General features: G+C 35.1%; 1 protein-coding gene across 3 annotated transcripts; it reads right to left on the bottom strand.

Moving 5' to 3' along the window:
- Positions 1-6,749, bottom strand: LOC131144622 (uncharacterized). Of its 3 annotated transcripts, none has more exons than XM_058093357.1 (4): positions 6,280-6,749; positions 5,584-5,693; positions 5,201-5,422; positions 1-1,000 (listed from the first exon to the last, which is right to left on the bottom strand). In XM_058093357.1, the coding sequence occupies exon 4, from the start codon at positions 997-999 to the stop codon at positions 181-183; it is 819 nt and encodes a 272-aa protein (XP_057949340.1). In that variant the 5' UTR covers position 1,000; positions 5,201-5,422; positions 5,584-5,693; positions 6,280-6,749; the 3' UTR covers positions 1-180. The 3 variants fall into 3 exon arrangements, with proteins under 3 accessions (XP_057949340.1, XP_057949342.1, XP_057949339.1); XM_058093359.1 differs by having other exon boundaries at positions 5,201-5,314; positions 6,252-6,749; XM_058093356.1 differs by having other exon boundaries at positions 6,252-6,749.
- Positions 6,750-16,767: the final 10,018 nt, after the last annotated feature.

The raw sequence follows: 16,767 nt of genomic DNA on the forward strand, positions 1-16,767 counted from the left end.
GTCATAATCAAAACCGGATGTGACCTATAAGGTCAACACCAGTTTTCTTTTATTTAGTATCATTTCAATGTTTGAAAGGTTCACAAAAATCCACACAAAATGTTAGAAAAATCACATAATTTTTACAAATCCCAAAAATATTTTCCAACTTTGACTTCCATGTTTTTATTCAATCGCCTCCTAGTTCTTATTCAGGCCCGAGGCAGGGCGCATGGAAGAAGTATAGTCGTGGTGAAGGTCAACGGAGAGAGACTGGAGGTGGTACATCTCAGGGTACCACGTCCGTACCTGGTTGTCCTTCTTGTGGCAAACCTCATGCAGGGAAGTGTTTGTTGGGTTTGAGGGTTTGCTATCAATGTGGCAAACCAGGACATATGACATGCTACTGCAGCACATTGGGTGGCAACGCACCCCCACAACAGCCATCATTGCCTCATCCGGTACCATGAATAGAGCAAATCGTGCCAACTCCTGGAGCTTGGCAACATACTGCTGAACTGTCAGCAGCCCCTGCGACAGACTCATAAATTCCTCCATCTTGGCATTTCTGACCGCGGTTGGGAAGTACCACTCAAAGAATAGCTCCCTAATATAGCCCCATGTCATCACCACTGGAATGGGTCGATGCTCTTCCAGTTTCTTTACGGACTCCCACCACCTCTGTGCCTTGCCAGTCAACTTGAATGTTGCAAAAGCTACATTTTGCTTCTCTGTACAGTTTAGAACATCCAGGACCTTCTCAATATCCCGGATCCAATTCTCAACTCGAATCGGATCTGCACTTCCTTTGAGAATAGGGGGCTTCAGCCGGGTGAATTGATCGATGGAGCATCCCAACTTAGCTGTGGGACGGTTCTGCCCCCTATTTGTTTGCACCACCTCGACCATAAGCTGCTGTGCGAAATCCCGTAGTACGCTTGTGGAGACACTACCAGCCTCATGGCTGGCTCCCACACTACTATTGCCTCCTACGTTGGCAGTATTCTCCCTCGACTCCATCCTGAACAAGCAATTGAGGAAATTGATTAGAAACTTCACAACCTACATATCGACTATTACTACAATACTATAAAACTCAATTCCCGAAATTAACATTCCTAACACTGACGTACTCTGCTAATTCAACATTCTCATTCTAACTCAAGTCCCGCCTCTCCACACTGACGTACTCTTTTATTTGATTTGGCGGTGAAAAACTCCCATTACATGGAAGTATTTAATTTGTAACAAGGATCGATTAATTTTGATCTATTTTTGTTGAATGGGAGGGTATAATTCTAGTAGGAGGACTGCCGACCTCTATTTTTTTTCCAAATACGTGGGGTTTATCATGTGATATTTATTATTTGATGTGTTTTTATTGAATGAGAGGGTCAAACAAAATGACCTAGTTTTTTCTCCTCAATCAATCGCAATATAAAATTTTTTGGGTTAGTTCGATTAATGATCTCATTAAATAATTTTTTATCAATTAACTTAGCTACAATTAGCTTTAATTTCTTATATGTTTATTGATTCTTTTAATTTCTTTAATATTTTTTGAAATTCTCTAATTGTGGATTGAGTTATCCTACACTCTACAATCCCTAAAGAAATTAGCAATATATACAATAACCTAATTTTACCTATTTTTGTGAAAGACACAAACTTTTGTTGGTTACTATAATCTTTAAAAAAATGAACAATGTATAATCAATACTATGTAAATTATAGTAGATTAATTCAACATGTACAATACCAACAATGAGTCCACTACCATCTTCTTCATCGACCACCAAATTTGGCTAAATGTAATGCCATTTAAGAACAATTAAGTATTATTTATTTTCTAAAAGAATTGAGACATTGACCAAGCACACTGGTAAGAATAAATACCTCTAATGTATATATATATAATCTTCAACTCCACATGAACTGAGCAAGGAAGGAAAAATCATTTGCATACAGTAAGGAAATTGTTTAAGGAAGATAAATCAATTTCCATCCATGTCATGGAAAAAGTTTTTTAGTTTCCTAATTTAAACCGATTTGCAGTAATTATATATATATATATATATATATATATATATATAGTTTTTTAGTTTCCTAATTTATAAAGATTTGCAGTAATTATATATAGTTTTTTAGTTTCCTAATTTATACAGTATAAATTAGGAAACTAAAAAACCATATATAATTACTGCAAATCTTTATAAATTAGGAAACTAAAAAACTATATATAATTACTGCAAATCTTTATAAATTAGGAAACTAAAAAACTATATATATATATATATATATATATGTATATATATAACTACTGCAAATCGGTTTAAATTAGGAAACTAAAAAACTTTTTCCATGACATGGATGGAAATTGATTTATCTTCCTTAAACAATTTCCTTACTGTATGCAAATGATTTTTCCTTCCTTGCTCAGTTCATGTGGAGTTGAAGATTATATATATATACATTAGAGGTATTTATTCTTACCAGTGTGCTTGGTCAATGTCTCAATTCTTTTAGAAAATAAATAATACTTAATTGTTCTTAAATGGCATTACGTTTAGCCTAATTTGGTGGTCGATGAAGAAGATGGTAGTGGACTCTGTATAAATTAGGAAACTAAAAAACTATATATAATTATTGCAAATCTGTATAAATTAGGAAACTAAAAAACCATATATAATTACTGCAAATCTTTATAAATTAGGAAACTAAAGAACTATATATATAATTACTATAAATCTGTTTAAATTAGGAAACTTAAAAACTATTTCCATAACATGGATGGAAATTGATTTATCTTCCTTAAACAATTTCCTTACTCTATGCCAAAGATTTTTCCTTGGTCAATGTTTCAATTCTTTTAGAAAATAAATAATATTTAATTTTTGGCTGTTCATATTTTGTTTTCCCCGATCTAACTAATTGTTCTTAATTTGGAATTAAGCCAATAAAGCTCCTTAAAACTTTCTTTCAAGGATTGGCTGCATCACTTGCAATTATATATATTTAATATTTTTATGTAGATATTAGGAAATTTCAATTATCTAAAAAAAAAAAAAAACATGCTCATCTGGAAAAACAGATACTCCTACTGCTTATATTAATTAAAAACCAAAAGAGAGCCTCTTCATCACTCATCAAAATGTTTATTGAAAGTGACCCTTTTGCCTTTCTAAATTCCAAATTTAGAAAAAGGGAAAACAGACGAGCAGAAGCATTTTTGGTGAGTTGATATGAAGATGTTGAGCACTACTTGATTTGAAATTTTCAACTCAAAATTTGATGGATTACAAAGCTTTTTTAATCAGACTAATGAGGATGAAATTGAGATGAATAAGGAGTTTAAAAAATTGTTTATTGAAAATGATTCAGATAAGAGAAATGAAACCAAGGAACCATCTGTTGAAAATAATCAAACTGAAAATGAGGTTAATGAACTACCTAGGGAATGAAAGTACATAAAGAATCACTTCATTGATCAAATAATAGGTGAACCATCCCATGGAATAGCCACACGATCCTCACTTAGAAATATGATTAATCATTGTGCATTCGTATCTCAAAAAGAACCTAAGAACGTGAGTGAAGCAATCGAGAATGAATCTTAGGTGGTGTCCATGTAAGAAGAGTTAAATCAGTTTCAGAGAAATAAAGTATGGACATTAGTTCTTAAACCTAAAGATAAGACAGCTATTGGAACAAAATGGATATATAAGAACAAGAAAGATGAACATGAGATAGTTGATAGAAATAAGGCAAGATTAGTAGTTCAGAGATATAACCAAGAAGAAGGAATAGACTTTAAGGAATCCTTTGCACCTGTAGCTCAAATGGAAGCCATTCGAATGCTTTTAGTTTATGTTACTTTTAAGGATTTCAAGTTGTATCAAATGGATGTCAAAAGCGCATTTTTAAATGGCTACATAAATGAAGAAGTTTATGTAGAACAATCCTCACGTTTTGAAAATCATAAGTATCCAAATCACGTTTATAGTCTAACAAAAGCTTTGTCGATTTAAAGAGCATGATGAATGAACTAAATTTCTTCCTAAGACTTCACATCAAACAAGCAAAACATGGAATTTGAAAAACAAAGTGTAGTCCCAAGAGGGGGGGTGAATTGGATTTTAAAATTTTCTTTTAATTCCTTTAACCAATTCTTGACTTGTTTGTTTGATTTACCAATCACACAAGAACTTAGTTCTTTTAATCAATCAACAACACAACACTATTACTTAGCTAAACAAGTAATCAATAATCCAAGTAGTCAAGTCAATCAATCAATCACAAATTAAAAGTAAATAATCAAACCAAAATTAACACATACACCACTAAACATAAATGCATTTTTCCAATTTAAAACATGAGTTAATTCTTGTCTTTCATTTGTGCTATATTTTTTGAGACGTATTAATGTTCATGTTATCTTCTTTTTTATTGTAACTCTATAATTAGATATTCTACTAAGCAATACAATCTCTTAGTTTGATCACTAATTATCTTAAACCCAAATTTTAAAATATAAAAAGAAAGGCAATCATATTTTATGGTAAAATATTTCTTTTGTAAGACATTTATATTTACGTGACTGTATACAGTTATTAACAAAACTACATAGTATCATTATGTGGCAAGTTTTATCTTTAGATAGTAATATTTTAAAACAATATTTTAGTAGACATTCGCACTCGCAGTTCAGTTTGTGTTCAAACTCATAAACCATCATAGGTGGATTTGTGCTTTTGGATCATCCACCCAAATCTTTTCTTGGTCGCCAACAATTTAGTTTTATTTTTAAAACTTGAAAACAATTAATTCAGCTTACTCTTAGGTTATAAAATTAGTTGAGAAGAGAAAGGGACCCTAAATAACATAATAATAAACCATTCAAAAGTTAAGACCATTTCATTAAGTATGATATTTGTGCAATATCAATATCTAATTCAAAAGTTATAACATAGACACATTAACTCTATATGGATAAAAAAAAATACCAAATTTTTATTTTTTAATTTTCTATATAAATATAAGAACACAAACAATCGATGTGGAAGAATATATAATTGAAAGTTTATTAAGGAAAAATAAAATTGGAAAGATAGATAATTAAAAACACAATCTTTAGTAAGCACTGATACGATCATATGATTCTTACCAACCAAACCGGCCGGACAAAAGAAAATGAAAAGGAAAATTCAGAGTAAGCGCGTACCGTGCTGGTGGGTCATTTCGGTTTGGCTGGACCGGCTAGATAGAAAACCCTTTTGGTCTAAATTGAGTTTTAGGGCCTGAACCACTCTTGCTGGCGGGAGGGCTGTTGAGCATCCTGAATAAAGGATACCACCTTGAGAATTGGATCGAGGGTAATAAATATCTTCGCATTTGGAGCAGTAAATTTTCACAGTGCTTGATCGAGGAATGTCTGATTGGCCAACTGAAAGACAGGGTTGTCCACAGCAGTAAACCCGCATCTCCAAAAATCATAGTTCTTATATTTCTCCAACAGTAAATATTTCGGAAGCATAATTTTTTCCATGTGCCCAAATTTTGATAAATTTATGAAAGCATAGAGCTGTGAATTTATAGAAAACCTACCATTGCATTCATTCCTTTGGTAGTCAAAATGTATCGAACGTGAATCAAACCATAAAGCATCTCTGCCGCTGATTCGACTAATTCGTTCTGTTCTTCTGTGAATATATTACCTATCCAATCCAACAAATCCAACTTGGATCATTATGAAGACCCAACAACTTAAGTTCATAGAATAAATGCATACATCAAACTAGACCTAATTCCAAGTGTTCATTGAGAAAATCGGAAAGTAATTTTCTAAAGCAAGTTGTAAGAAAATTGTTTATTTGAACTCAGTCTGTAGCAACAATTGTTTCAATAGAAATACTTTTTTTGAAAACAAAAAGAAGATTTCTAGATGAAGAATCAGGAGAAAGTGCCTTTGAAGGTCTCTTACTATGCTCAACATAAACATAAGATGGGTACTATTTTTAAAAAATTATAATGCAGGTCATTAATTTTAAAGCAAATGTGTAGTAACAGCATCAAACAGGAGAATCAACCGAAAGCTAAAACATCAATTTCAATTCGAGCAACCAATCTTATCCCAACTGTACGTGGTTTCTTGCGCCACTCACGGTCGTTGCCCGCTCCACGGGGCAAGAAAACCCCCCGTCCCACAAGATACGGAAGATTGTATAATTGGAAGAAAATTTAGTTAAAACAAGATTGGAAATATGAAGTTAGACCACATATTAATTTTCATTCTATAATGACCCTGCTGTGTATTGCCGCTGCCGGAGTTGGGACGCTGGCCGTGGAGTGTGGCAGGATCTGCTGGTGTGGGGCTGCTGTGGTGCCACGGTGGTTGAGTCTCTCCGGCTACGTTTTCTGTGTTTTCTTCTCTGCTGTGTCACCGGAGCTGGTGAGCAATACCGGAGAGATGAGGATTGCCTTCTTTGCTGCCGTCTGTGGTGGTCGCTGCCCTTGTGCGTGGAGTGCTGCGGGGGCTGCTCTGTGGCTGTGCAAGGAGGAGGAGGGAATGCCGTGAGGCTGCAGGGGAGCTGGGTGCTTGGCCGTGAGGTGAGGGGTTGTGTAGGCGGCAGCAGTATGGAGAGAAGCAAAGGCCGCTGCCCAGCCGTGGGTGTGTGAGTGCCGTGAGGGAGAGAAGAAGATGGTGCCAGCGCCGAGGAGAGGTGCTCCTCCCCCCACTTTTTATAAAACTTTTAAACCCCAAAGTAAAGTGTTGCCCTATTCTCCGGCCCATGCCCTGCGTGGGCCTGTCAATATATATATATTAAACAGATTTGCAGTAAAAAAATTATATATAATTACTGCAAATCTGTATAAATTAGGAAAATAAAAAATTATATATAATTACTGTAAATCTTTATAAATTAGGAAACTTAAAAACTATGTATAATTACTGCAAATCTGTATGAATTTAGAAACTAAAAAACCATATATAATTACTACAAATCTTTATAAATTAGGAAACTAAAAAACTATATATAATTACTGCAAATCTTTATAAATTAGGAAACTAAAAAACTATATATATATATATATGTATATATAATTACTGCAAATCGGTTTAAATTAGGAAACTAAAAAACTTTTTCCATGACATGGATGGAAATTGATTTATCTTCCTTAAACAATTTCCTTACTGTATGCAAATGATTTTTCTTTCCTTGCTCAGTTCATGTGGAGTTGAAGATTATATATATATACATTAGAGGTATTTATTCTTACCAGTGTGCTTGGTCAATGTCTCAATTCTTTTAGAAAATAAATAATACTTAATTGTTCTTAAATGGCATTACATTTAGCCTAATTTGGTGGTCGATGAAGAAGATGGTAGTGGACTCATTGTTGGTATTGTACATGTTGAATTAATCTGCTATAATTTACATAGTATTGATTATACATTGTTGATTTTTTTAAAGATTATAGTAACCAACAAAAGTTTGTGTCTTTCACAAAAATAGGTAAAATTAGGTTATTGTATAGTTCATTCAGTGATGGTATTATGAATTTACTATAATTGGACCGGTATATGTTGAATTAATTTGTTATAATTTATGTACATATATTGCTAATTTCTTTAGGGATTGTCGAGTGTAGGATAACTCAATTCACAATTAGAGAATTTCAAAAAATATTAAAGAAATTAAAAGAATCAATAAACATATAAGAAATTAAAGCTAATTGTAGCTAAGTTAATTGATAAAAAATTATTTAATGAGATCATTAATCCAACTAACCCAAAAAATTTTATATTGCGATTGATTGAGGAGAAAAAACTAGGTCATTTTGTTTGACTCTCTCATTCAATAAAAACACATCAAATAATAAATATCACATGATAAACCCCACGTATTTGGGAAAAAAAAATAGAGGTCGGCAGTCCTCCTACTAGAATTATACCCTCCCATTCAACAAAAATAGATCAAAATTAATCGATCCTTGTTACAAATTAAATACTTCCATGTAATGGGAGTTTTTCACCGCCAAATCAAATAAAAGAGTACGTCAGTGTGGAGAGGCAGGACTTCAGTTAGAATGAGAATGTTGAATTAGCAGAGTACGTCAGTGTTAGGAATGTTAATTTCGGGAATTGAGTTTTATAGTATTGTAGTAATAGTCGATATGTAGGTTGTGAAGTTTCTAATCAATTTCCTCAATTGCTTGTTCAGGATGGAGTCGAGGGAGAATACTGCCAACGTAGGAGGCAATAGTAGTGAGGGAGCCAGCCATGAGGCTGGTAGTGTCTCCACAAGCGTACTACGGGATTTTGCACCGCAGCTTATGGTCGAGGTGGTGCAAACAAATAGGGGGCAGAACCGTCCCACAGCTAAGTTGGGATGCTCCATCGATCAATTCACCCGGCTGAAGCCCCCTGTTCTCAAAGGAAGTGCAGATCCGATTCGAGTTGAGAATTGGATCCGGGATATTGAGAAGGTCCTGGATGTTCTAAACTGTACAGAGAAGCAAAATGTAGCTTTTGCAACATTCAAGTTGACTGGCGAGGCACAGAGGTGGTGGGAGTCCGTAAAGAAACTGGAAGAGCATCGACCCATTCCAGTGGTGATGACATGGGGCTATTTCAGAGAGCTATTCTTTGAGTGGTACTTCCCAACCGCGGTCAGAAATGCCAAGATGGAGGAATTTATGAGTCTGTCGCAGGGGCTGCTGACAGTTCAGCAGTATGTTGCCAAGCTCCAAGAGTTGGCACGATTTGCTCTATTCATGGTACCGGATGAGGCAATGATGGCTGTTGTGGGGGTGCGTTGCCACCCAATGTGCTGCAGTAGCATGTCATATGTCTTGGTTTGCCACATCGATAGCAAACCCCCAAACCCAACAAACACTTCCCTACATGAGGTTTGCCACAAGAAGGACAACCAGGTACGGACGTGGTACCCTGAGATGTACCACCTCCAGTCTCTCTCCGTTGACCTTCACCACCACTATACTTCTTCCATGCGCCCTGCCTCGCGCCTGAATAAGAACTAGGAGGCGCTTGAATAAAAACATGGAAGTCAAAGTTGGAAAATATTTTTGGGATTTATAAAAATTATGTGATTTTTCTAACATTTTGTGTGGATTTTTGTGAACCTTTCAAACATTGAAATGATACTAAATAAAAGAAAACTGGTGTTGAGCTTATAGGTCACGTTCGGTTTTGATTATAACAAATACTCATTATATCTAATGAGTGTTTGACACTTTGTGGAGGAACCTAAAAGTGTCAAGATCAAGATGAACATAAAGCAAATGAAACTTGAAGAATGTTTATAATTGTAATACATATTCAGTTGTGTGATTGGTCTATAATAGTAATTAGTACTTTACTTGTAATAATCATCACACACATCACATGCATGGTCTAATAAGTAAACTCAGGCCAAAAATGAATCATAACTAAAACTAGACCTAGAAAAGACCTAAGACACTCACCTTTGCACTCTCATATGTTAGGCACATTGAATAGGATGTTTGTGAATCAAAATAAGACCGAAATACACACTTTGTGCACTTTCGGTCGACCGGCCCATGCAGTTCATTCTGCCCTGCTCGACTGAACCCGATTTGGGTCAACAAATTGACCTTGTCCCAGTCGATCGAACTGTATAGTTCAATTAGCCCCCGGTCGACCGAAACCTCTTGAAGTTAACATTTTGACTTCCTGGTCGACCGAGCCCAAATTGTATTCCAACTTTCTGGTCGACCGAGGGTCCTCGAGAGAAATCCCCACAATCTGGTCGATCGAATCGCTCAATTCAAAATCAGCCTGGTCGATCAAACCTCACTAAAATGGAAAAATTGCCTCGAACATGATGTCCAATCAACCGTGTAACGGCCCGAACAATAATGATATTTAAATAATAAAGAAGAGGGAAAAAATGGAAACAGTAAGAGAAGGAGGTAGTCAACTTCGTCGACGACATTGCATTTTGGAGGTAATAAGTCCAAGAAATTTCCCAAGCCTCGTTGACGAGGGTTCTTCAAGATCTCGTCAACGAGGTCCTGTCTCGTCGACGAGAAGATACCGAGAAGGATTTTTTGGAAGTCTGAAATTCGTCGATGAGGGTGTAGGTTCTTCGATGAACTTTCTATAGGACTCGTCGACGAGGTGACGTGGCTCGTCGACAAATTCCACAATATAAATAGTGCTTAAACTCAGTTTTACGTAGAAATTTCAGCGAAGACTCTCTCTTCTCTCTCCTCTACGGCCCTTCCCCCTTCTTTCTTCGATTTTGGCCCCGTCAGTCGCCGGATCGAAGATCTAAGGCCACCACGATGCTCCTAGGGAAGTTCTCTCCAAGTCTGTTGGAGCGGATCGTCGATGGGATGAAGTTGGATTTCATCCGAAATCTAGGGTAACATCTTTTATTCGGAATTTGACTTTCTAGCAGTTGTAGGAAATACTGTAGACATAGAAATAGTGACTTTTTGTTTTGGGATGTATGATTTTCAGGGTGTTAAGTGAAGAACCCTGCGGGTGTAGGACCTGTCTCAGTATGGAGATTTTAGCAGAAATTAGGTAAGAGAAATATGCTATGTTAGGAAAATTTAGTATGATTTTCAGTATAGTATATATATTTATACTAGATTATTATTCACAGCAGGAATTTAATATAGTTTTACAATTTATCAAGTATATTTAATATGTTTTAAATTACTGTATAGCTTGAGAATATAGATATAGTACAGAAGTATGTTTTGCAATATTTTTAGAGTATGTTATACAGAATATATAGATAGTGAATATATTTTACAGCATTTTCAGAATACCATGATTATACAGATTTACAGTTTATTACAGAAATACAGTTGATATAGATACAGTTTACAATACCATGACATACAGTTTTACAGTTCATTTCAGAAATACAATTGATACAGATACAGTTTATCACATCGTCATGGTTTATACAGTTATTACAGAATCATGGTAAAATAGATAGTTGTATATAGAGATGTATTATATAGTATCAGACCCTATTGGACTATTATAGATTACAGAGCACGGTACCGTAGCTACATACAGTATATAGAGTGCAACTACCTATTCAGATAATGTGTGGTATAACAGTCGATTATATAGAGCCCACGAGTGGACAAACTCCCCATCAGATATTGGTTGAGGAAGGCTGATCAAACTGATGGAGTATAGTGATTTATTCCTAGTTTGCCAGCTAAGGTAGATCCCACTTACGAGCCACACAACCCTGTCATGAGGGGTTAAATCATGATACGCAGTTATCCATGGGGAAGTTTTCAATTATTACTATGTTTATACAGATTTACAGAGATAGAATATATATATATATATATATATATATATATATATATATATATATATATATTAGAAGTATTTTGAGTAGAAACCTAAAGTACAGATACGATAAGCAACCGGGAAAAGGTGATGGTTTATATTACTAGTATTGTTTTTACAGATTTTGTGATACATGATTATATAGTAATAGATTTTACAATATTGTAACTCAATTGTCACACACTAGCAATAGCATATTTCGTCTTATTGAGCGTTGGCTCATTCCGTTACTTTAACATTTTTCGGGTGATCCAGGTAGGCTTGCAGAATAGGCTCGTAGATAGAGGGGCCTCAGTATTGCCCTGACAGTAGAGTGAGTATTTTTTGAGAGTATTCTTGTATAGTCCTAGTCAGTTGAGGGTATTTTGGGGAACAGTCATATATGCATATTCTAGGAAACACTTTAGCACTTTGGTATTGTATATAATTATATATGGTTATGTTTATTTAATTTCTGCTTCTCGCTGCTTAGGTTAATGGTTGGGTTTAATTCAATTTGGTATCAGAGCATTATAGTTGTTATAGTATAGTATAAAAAATAAAAAATAAAACTCAAGTTAAATAGCAGGTCGTTACAAACCGAATGCCCAGTTCAAAATATGCCCGGTCAACCGACCTATATGAACTTTGGTCGATCGAAAGGTTTCTAGTTGACCGGGTCTCTCAGGTTGCCTTGAATTTTTTACCGTAGTTAAATATTTTAAACGGGGTTAATTACGTTCAAATAATTTAAAATTTTCTTAATAATACCCAATAGTCCCTAAGGGTCATGACTCTTCCCATGTCTATATATATGAGACCATTTGTGCAAATTAGAGGAGATTAGCATAATTGATTAGGAAAAATTCTTTGAAAAAACCAAAAACCTATAATACTCACTTTTGAGCCTCCTACACTTATTCATACCTAATCTTACTACTCAAACTTCTTTGTAAGTGTGTTTAAGCGTGGTTGTTCTATAGGTTTGTTTTCCTTGCTCTATTTGATTGATTCGATTTTCTTAAGAGCAAAACCTAAGTTTTCTTAGGGGACTTTGTTAATAAGTCTCTCCTAAGAAGACTTATATTAAACTTCCGAGTATTGCACATTCATTGCAATATCTTGTGAAGTTTGTATTTATTTTTGGATTGCAAAATCTCTTCAAAACATTTTCTAATATCTTGTGGGTTTTATTTTGATATAACTTTGAAAAAATATTTGTTTATGTGATATTGATCTTTGTTGCAATATTCATTGACTAATATATTATTTGTTGAATACAAAGATTATATATCTTTTGCAAACCAAACATATACATTACTTGAACATCATACAATTGAGAAAATCTGCTTTTACATTATGGATGGGATACACAGTGTGGGATTTCTTTTTCTAAATTTTGCTTTGGAGATCGTCTCATGGGGACTTTTTGCTCGTCTTACTCGTACGAGTGGCAAGTCCTTGGCGCCCTCTACCGAATCAACTACTCAATTAAAAAAAAAAGGCACAATTTTTGCAAAGGAGAAGAAAAGTAGAGGTTAGAAAAATAGAAACCCAGAAAAAGGAAGCAGACGGAGTGATACCTGGATTTGCTAAGCTACAGATGGAAGAAGCCCAAGACCGGCGAGAACTTCGGAAGGTTAGAAAATGATAACCCACGCAAGCGGACTAGAGAAGAAAACAGATGGGAGGAGATATTGAGAGCCGATCTGAGAAAATAGATACCGAGTGTTGTTAACTAAGTAATTGTATATTTGGGGCAGTTTTTATTTCAACATTACCCAATAGGCAATGACCCATCGTCCCAATATTATAATAAATGTTTTTTTTTATAAAAAAAATAAAGTTATTGACATAATAAAGTGATATTAAATATAAAATAATTAGTTTATTATAAAACATGTATATTATATTTGAAAATATGTTATAACTTTTGGTATGCTCACATAATTGTTCATTATGAAATTAACTTTTGGAATGCCAATATAATTTTTGCCTATATAAAGGCATGTTTTACAATTAAAATTGAAACAAAAATAAAAAATAGTAACATCTAGTTTCTGAAGAATTATACTACTGAATTTCTATAGTTTCAAATTTCGTTACTTTAATTTTTTTTTGTAATTCTCTCTTTATTTCATTTACAACACGTTATTAGTGCGATCAAGTCTCTCATGGTATAACAGAATATTTTAAGTTTCGTTAGTATTATTCTAAGGTAAGAATCTTATTTATTTATTTTTTAACGTTTGTTATTGTTGTGTGTAATTCAGCTGATTACTAATTGTATTTTCAGATTTTAATTAATTCCAAACAAACCACAATAACAATATGATTTTTGTCCAAGCATCAACTACAATCACACCCAAACTTAAACCTGTTTATTTTGACGCGTGCGTGTGCTAAGCCTGATAAAAAAAAATATATGCTCACCAAATAATATTCAGTAAAACATAAACATGCCAATCACACAATCACAAGAACAAATTTACGTGGTTCGGCCCAAAAATTGGCCTACATCCACGGCAGAAACTCACCTGCAGAGACACTATATTAAATCAGTGGAAATAAATACAAGTACACACAGATTTACCATTTTTTGTCTTACCGATCTCCTCTAAAAATCAGCCCAAGAATAATCCAAGAAATCCCCCCTTCGCACCTGCGAAGAACCCTAGGTTTCTCCCTATATTCCTCCCTGATTTCCCTAGCATAAGGTATTCTATTTATAAATAGTGACTCATCTTCAGTTTCAGGACACTGTTTTTTAGACAATTTAACATGTTGTGCAACAGGAATAGAAGTAGAAATAACATGACTCATTCCAAATCTTTTTAATGTCTTTGAAATATAAGACTTTTGAGACAAGCAGAGAAGTATTTTATTCATTTCTCTAGTTATTTTCATACCAAATATTCTTTTAACAGGTCCTAAGTCTTTCATTTCAAATTCAAATTTGAGTATGGTCATAACTTGATTTAACATATCCATGTCTCCACAAGCAACCAACATGTCATCAACATATATATATATATATATATATATATATATATATATATATATATATATTTTTTTTGACACATGGCCCACGCAGGGCATGGGCCGGAGAATAGGGCAACAATATACTTTGGGGTTTTAAAGTATTATAAAAAAAGGGGGGGGGGGGGTGTGAGCGCCTCTCTTTCACGGCGCTGGGCACCATCTTCTTCTCTCTCTCGCGGCACTCACCCACGGCTGGGCGGCAGCCTTTGCTTCTCTCCCTACTGCTGCCAGTTTCTTCTTCTTCTCCGTCCCAGCAAAAATACCAAGAAAAACAGCCGCCTAAACAACCCCTCACCTCACGGCCAAGCACCCAGCTCCCCTGCAGCCTCACGGCATTCCCTCCTCCACCTTGCACAGCCGCAGAGCAGCCCCCACAGCACTCCACGCACAAGGGCAGCGCCCACGCACAGACTGCAGCAAAGAAGGCAATCCTTATCTCTCCGGTCTTGCTCACCAGCTCCGGCGACACAGCAGAGAAGAAAACACAGAAAACGTAGCCGGAGAGACTCAACCACCGTGGCACCACAGCAGCCCCACACCAGCAGATCCAGCCACACTCCACGGCCAGCGTCCCAACTCCGGCAGCGGCAATACACAGCAAGACCATTATAGAATGAAAAATTAATATGTGGTCTATCTTCATATTTCCAATCTTGTTTTAACTAAATTTTCTTCCAATTATACAATCTTCCATATCGCGTGGGACGGGGCGTTTTCTTGCCCCGTGGAGCGGGCAACGACCGTGAGTGGCGCAAGAAACCAGGTACAGATGGGATAAGATTGGTTGCTCGAATTGAAATTGATGTTTTAGCTTTCGTTTGATTCACCTGTTTGGTACTCGGGAATTTGAATTCTCATTTGTTGGGGCACTAGTACATTTTCTCTGTGCGTCTGACTGTGCCATTTCATCTGTCTTTGTTCATGTTTGTTTTTGGTGATGGCAAAATCTAGGACAAGTGGATTCATTAGGGTCCACTTGTTTGATGCTGTTACTGCACATTTGCTTTAAAATTAATGACATGCATTATAATTTTTAAAAATAGTACCCATCTTATGTTTATGTTTAGCATAGTAAGAGACCTTCAAAGGCACTTTCTCCTGATTCTTCATCTAATGAAATCTTCTTTTTGTTTTCAAAAAAAGTATTTCTATTGAAACAATTGTTGCTACAGATTTGAAATTCTTTGCTGTTCTAGCCTGACTGAGTTCAAATAAATCATTTTTTAGGCGCTCTTACAACTTGCTTAAGAAAATTACTTTCCGATTTTCTCAATGAACACTTTGAATTAGATCTAGTTTGATGTATGCTTTTATTCTATGAACTTTAGTGGTTGGGTCTTCATAATGATCCAAGTTGGATTTGTTGGGTTGGATAGGTAATATATTCATAGAAGAACAGAACGAATTAGTCGAATCAGCGGCAGAGATGCTTTATGGTTTGATTCACATTCGATACATTTTGACTACCAAAGGAATGAATGCAATGGTAGGTTTTCCATATATTCACAGCTCTATGCTTTCATAAATTTATCAAAATTTGGGCACATGGAAAAAATTATGCTACCGAAATGTTTACAGTTGGAGAAACATAAGAACTATGATTTTGGGAGATGCGGGTTTACTGCTGTGGACAACCCTGTCTTCCAGTTGGCCAATCAGACATTCCTTGTCTCATCTGCCCTTATCATTGCATTGCCAGTTCTCTGTAACTTTTGCTTCTGCCTGGGAGCTGTGGTTTTGAACATTCAAGCAAACTTCAGAAGTCGCCCAAAATTTTATGATATATTATTTGAATATTCAGGATGCTCAACAGCCCTCCCGCCAGCAAGAGTGGTTCAGGCCCTAAAACTCAATTTAGACCAAAAGGGTTTTCTATCTAGCCGGTCCAGCCAAACCGAAATGACCCACCAGCACGGTACGCGCTTACTCTAAATTTTCCTTTTCATTTCTTTTGTCCGGCCGGTTGGTTGGTAAGAAGCATATGATCGCATCAGTGCTTACTAAAGATTGTGCTTTTAATCATTACCTTTTCAATCTTGTTTTTACTCAATTTTCTTTCTATTATATAACATTGCTTACTAAAGATTATTTTTCCTATGGTTGTACGTGTTCTTATATTTTTATAGAAAATTAATAAATAAAAATTTGATATTTTTTTTACCCATATAGAGTTAATGTGTCTACTGTTATAACTTTTGAATTAGATACTGATATTGCACAAATATCATACTTAATGAAATGGTCTTAACTTTTGTTAATAACTGTATACAGTCAAATAAATATAAATGTCTTACAAAAAAAATATTTTACCATAAAATATGATTGCCTTTCTTTTTATATTTTAAAGTTTGGGTTTAAGATAATTAGTGATCAAACTAAGAGATTGTATTGCTTAGTAG

This window comes from Malania oleifera, chromosome 12 (genome assembly GCF_029873635.1).
Source record: "Malania oleifera isolate guangnan ecotype guangnan chromosome 12, ASM2987363v1, whole genome shotgun sequence".
Lineage (NCBI taxonomy): Eukaryota > Viridiplantae > Streptophyta > Magnoliopsida > Santalales > Ximeniaceae > Malania > Malania oleifera.

Coding starts and splice junctions, on each gene's coding strand:
- LOC131144622 (XM_058093357.1), bottom strand. CDS start 999: ATGGAGTCGAGGGAGAATACTGCCAACGTAGGAGGCAATAGTAGTGTG.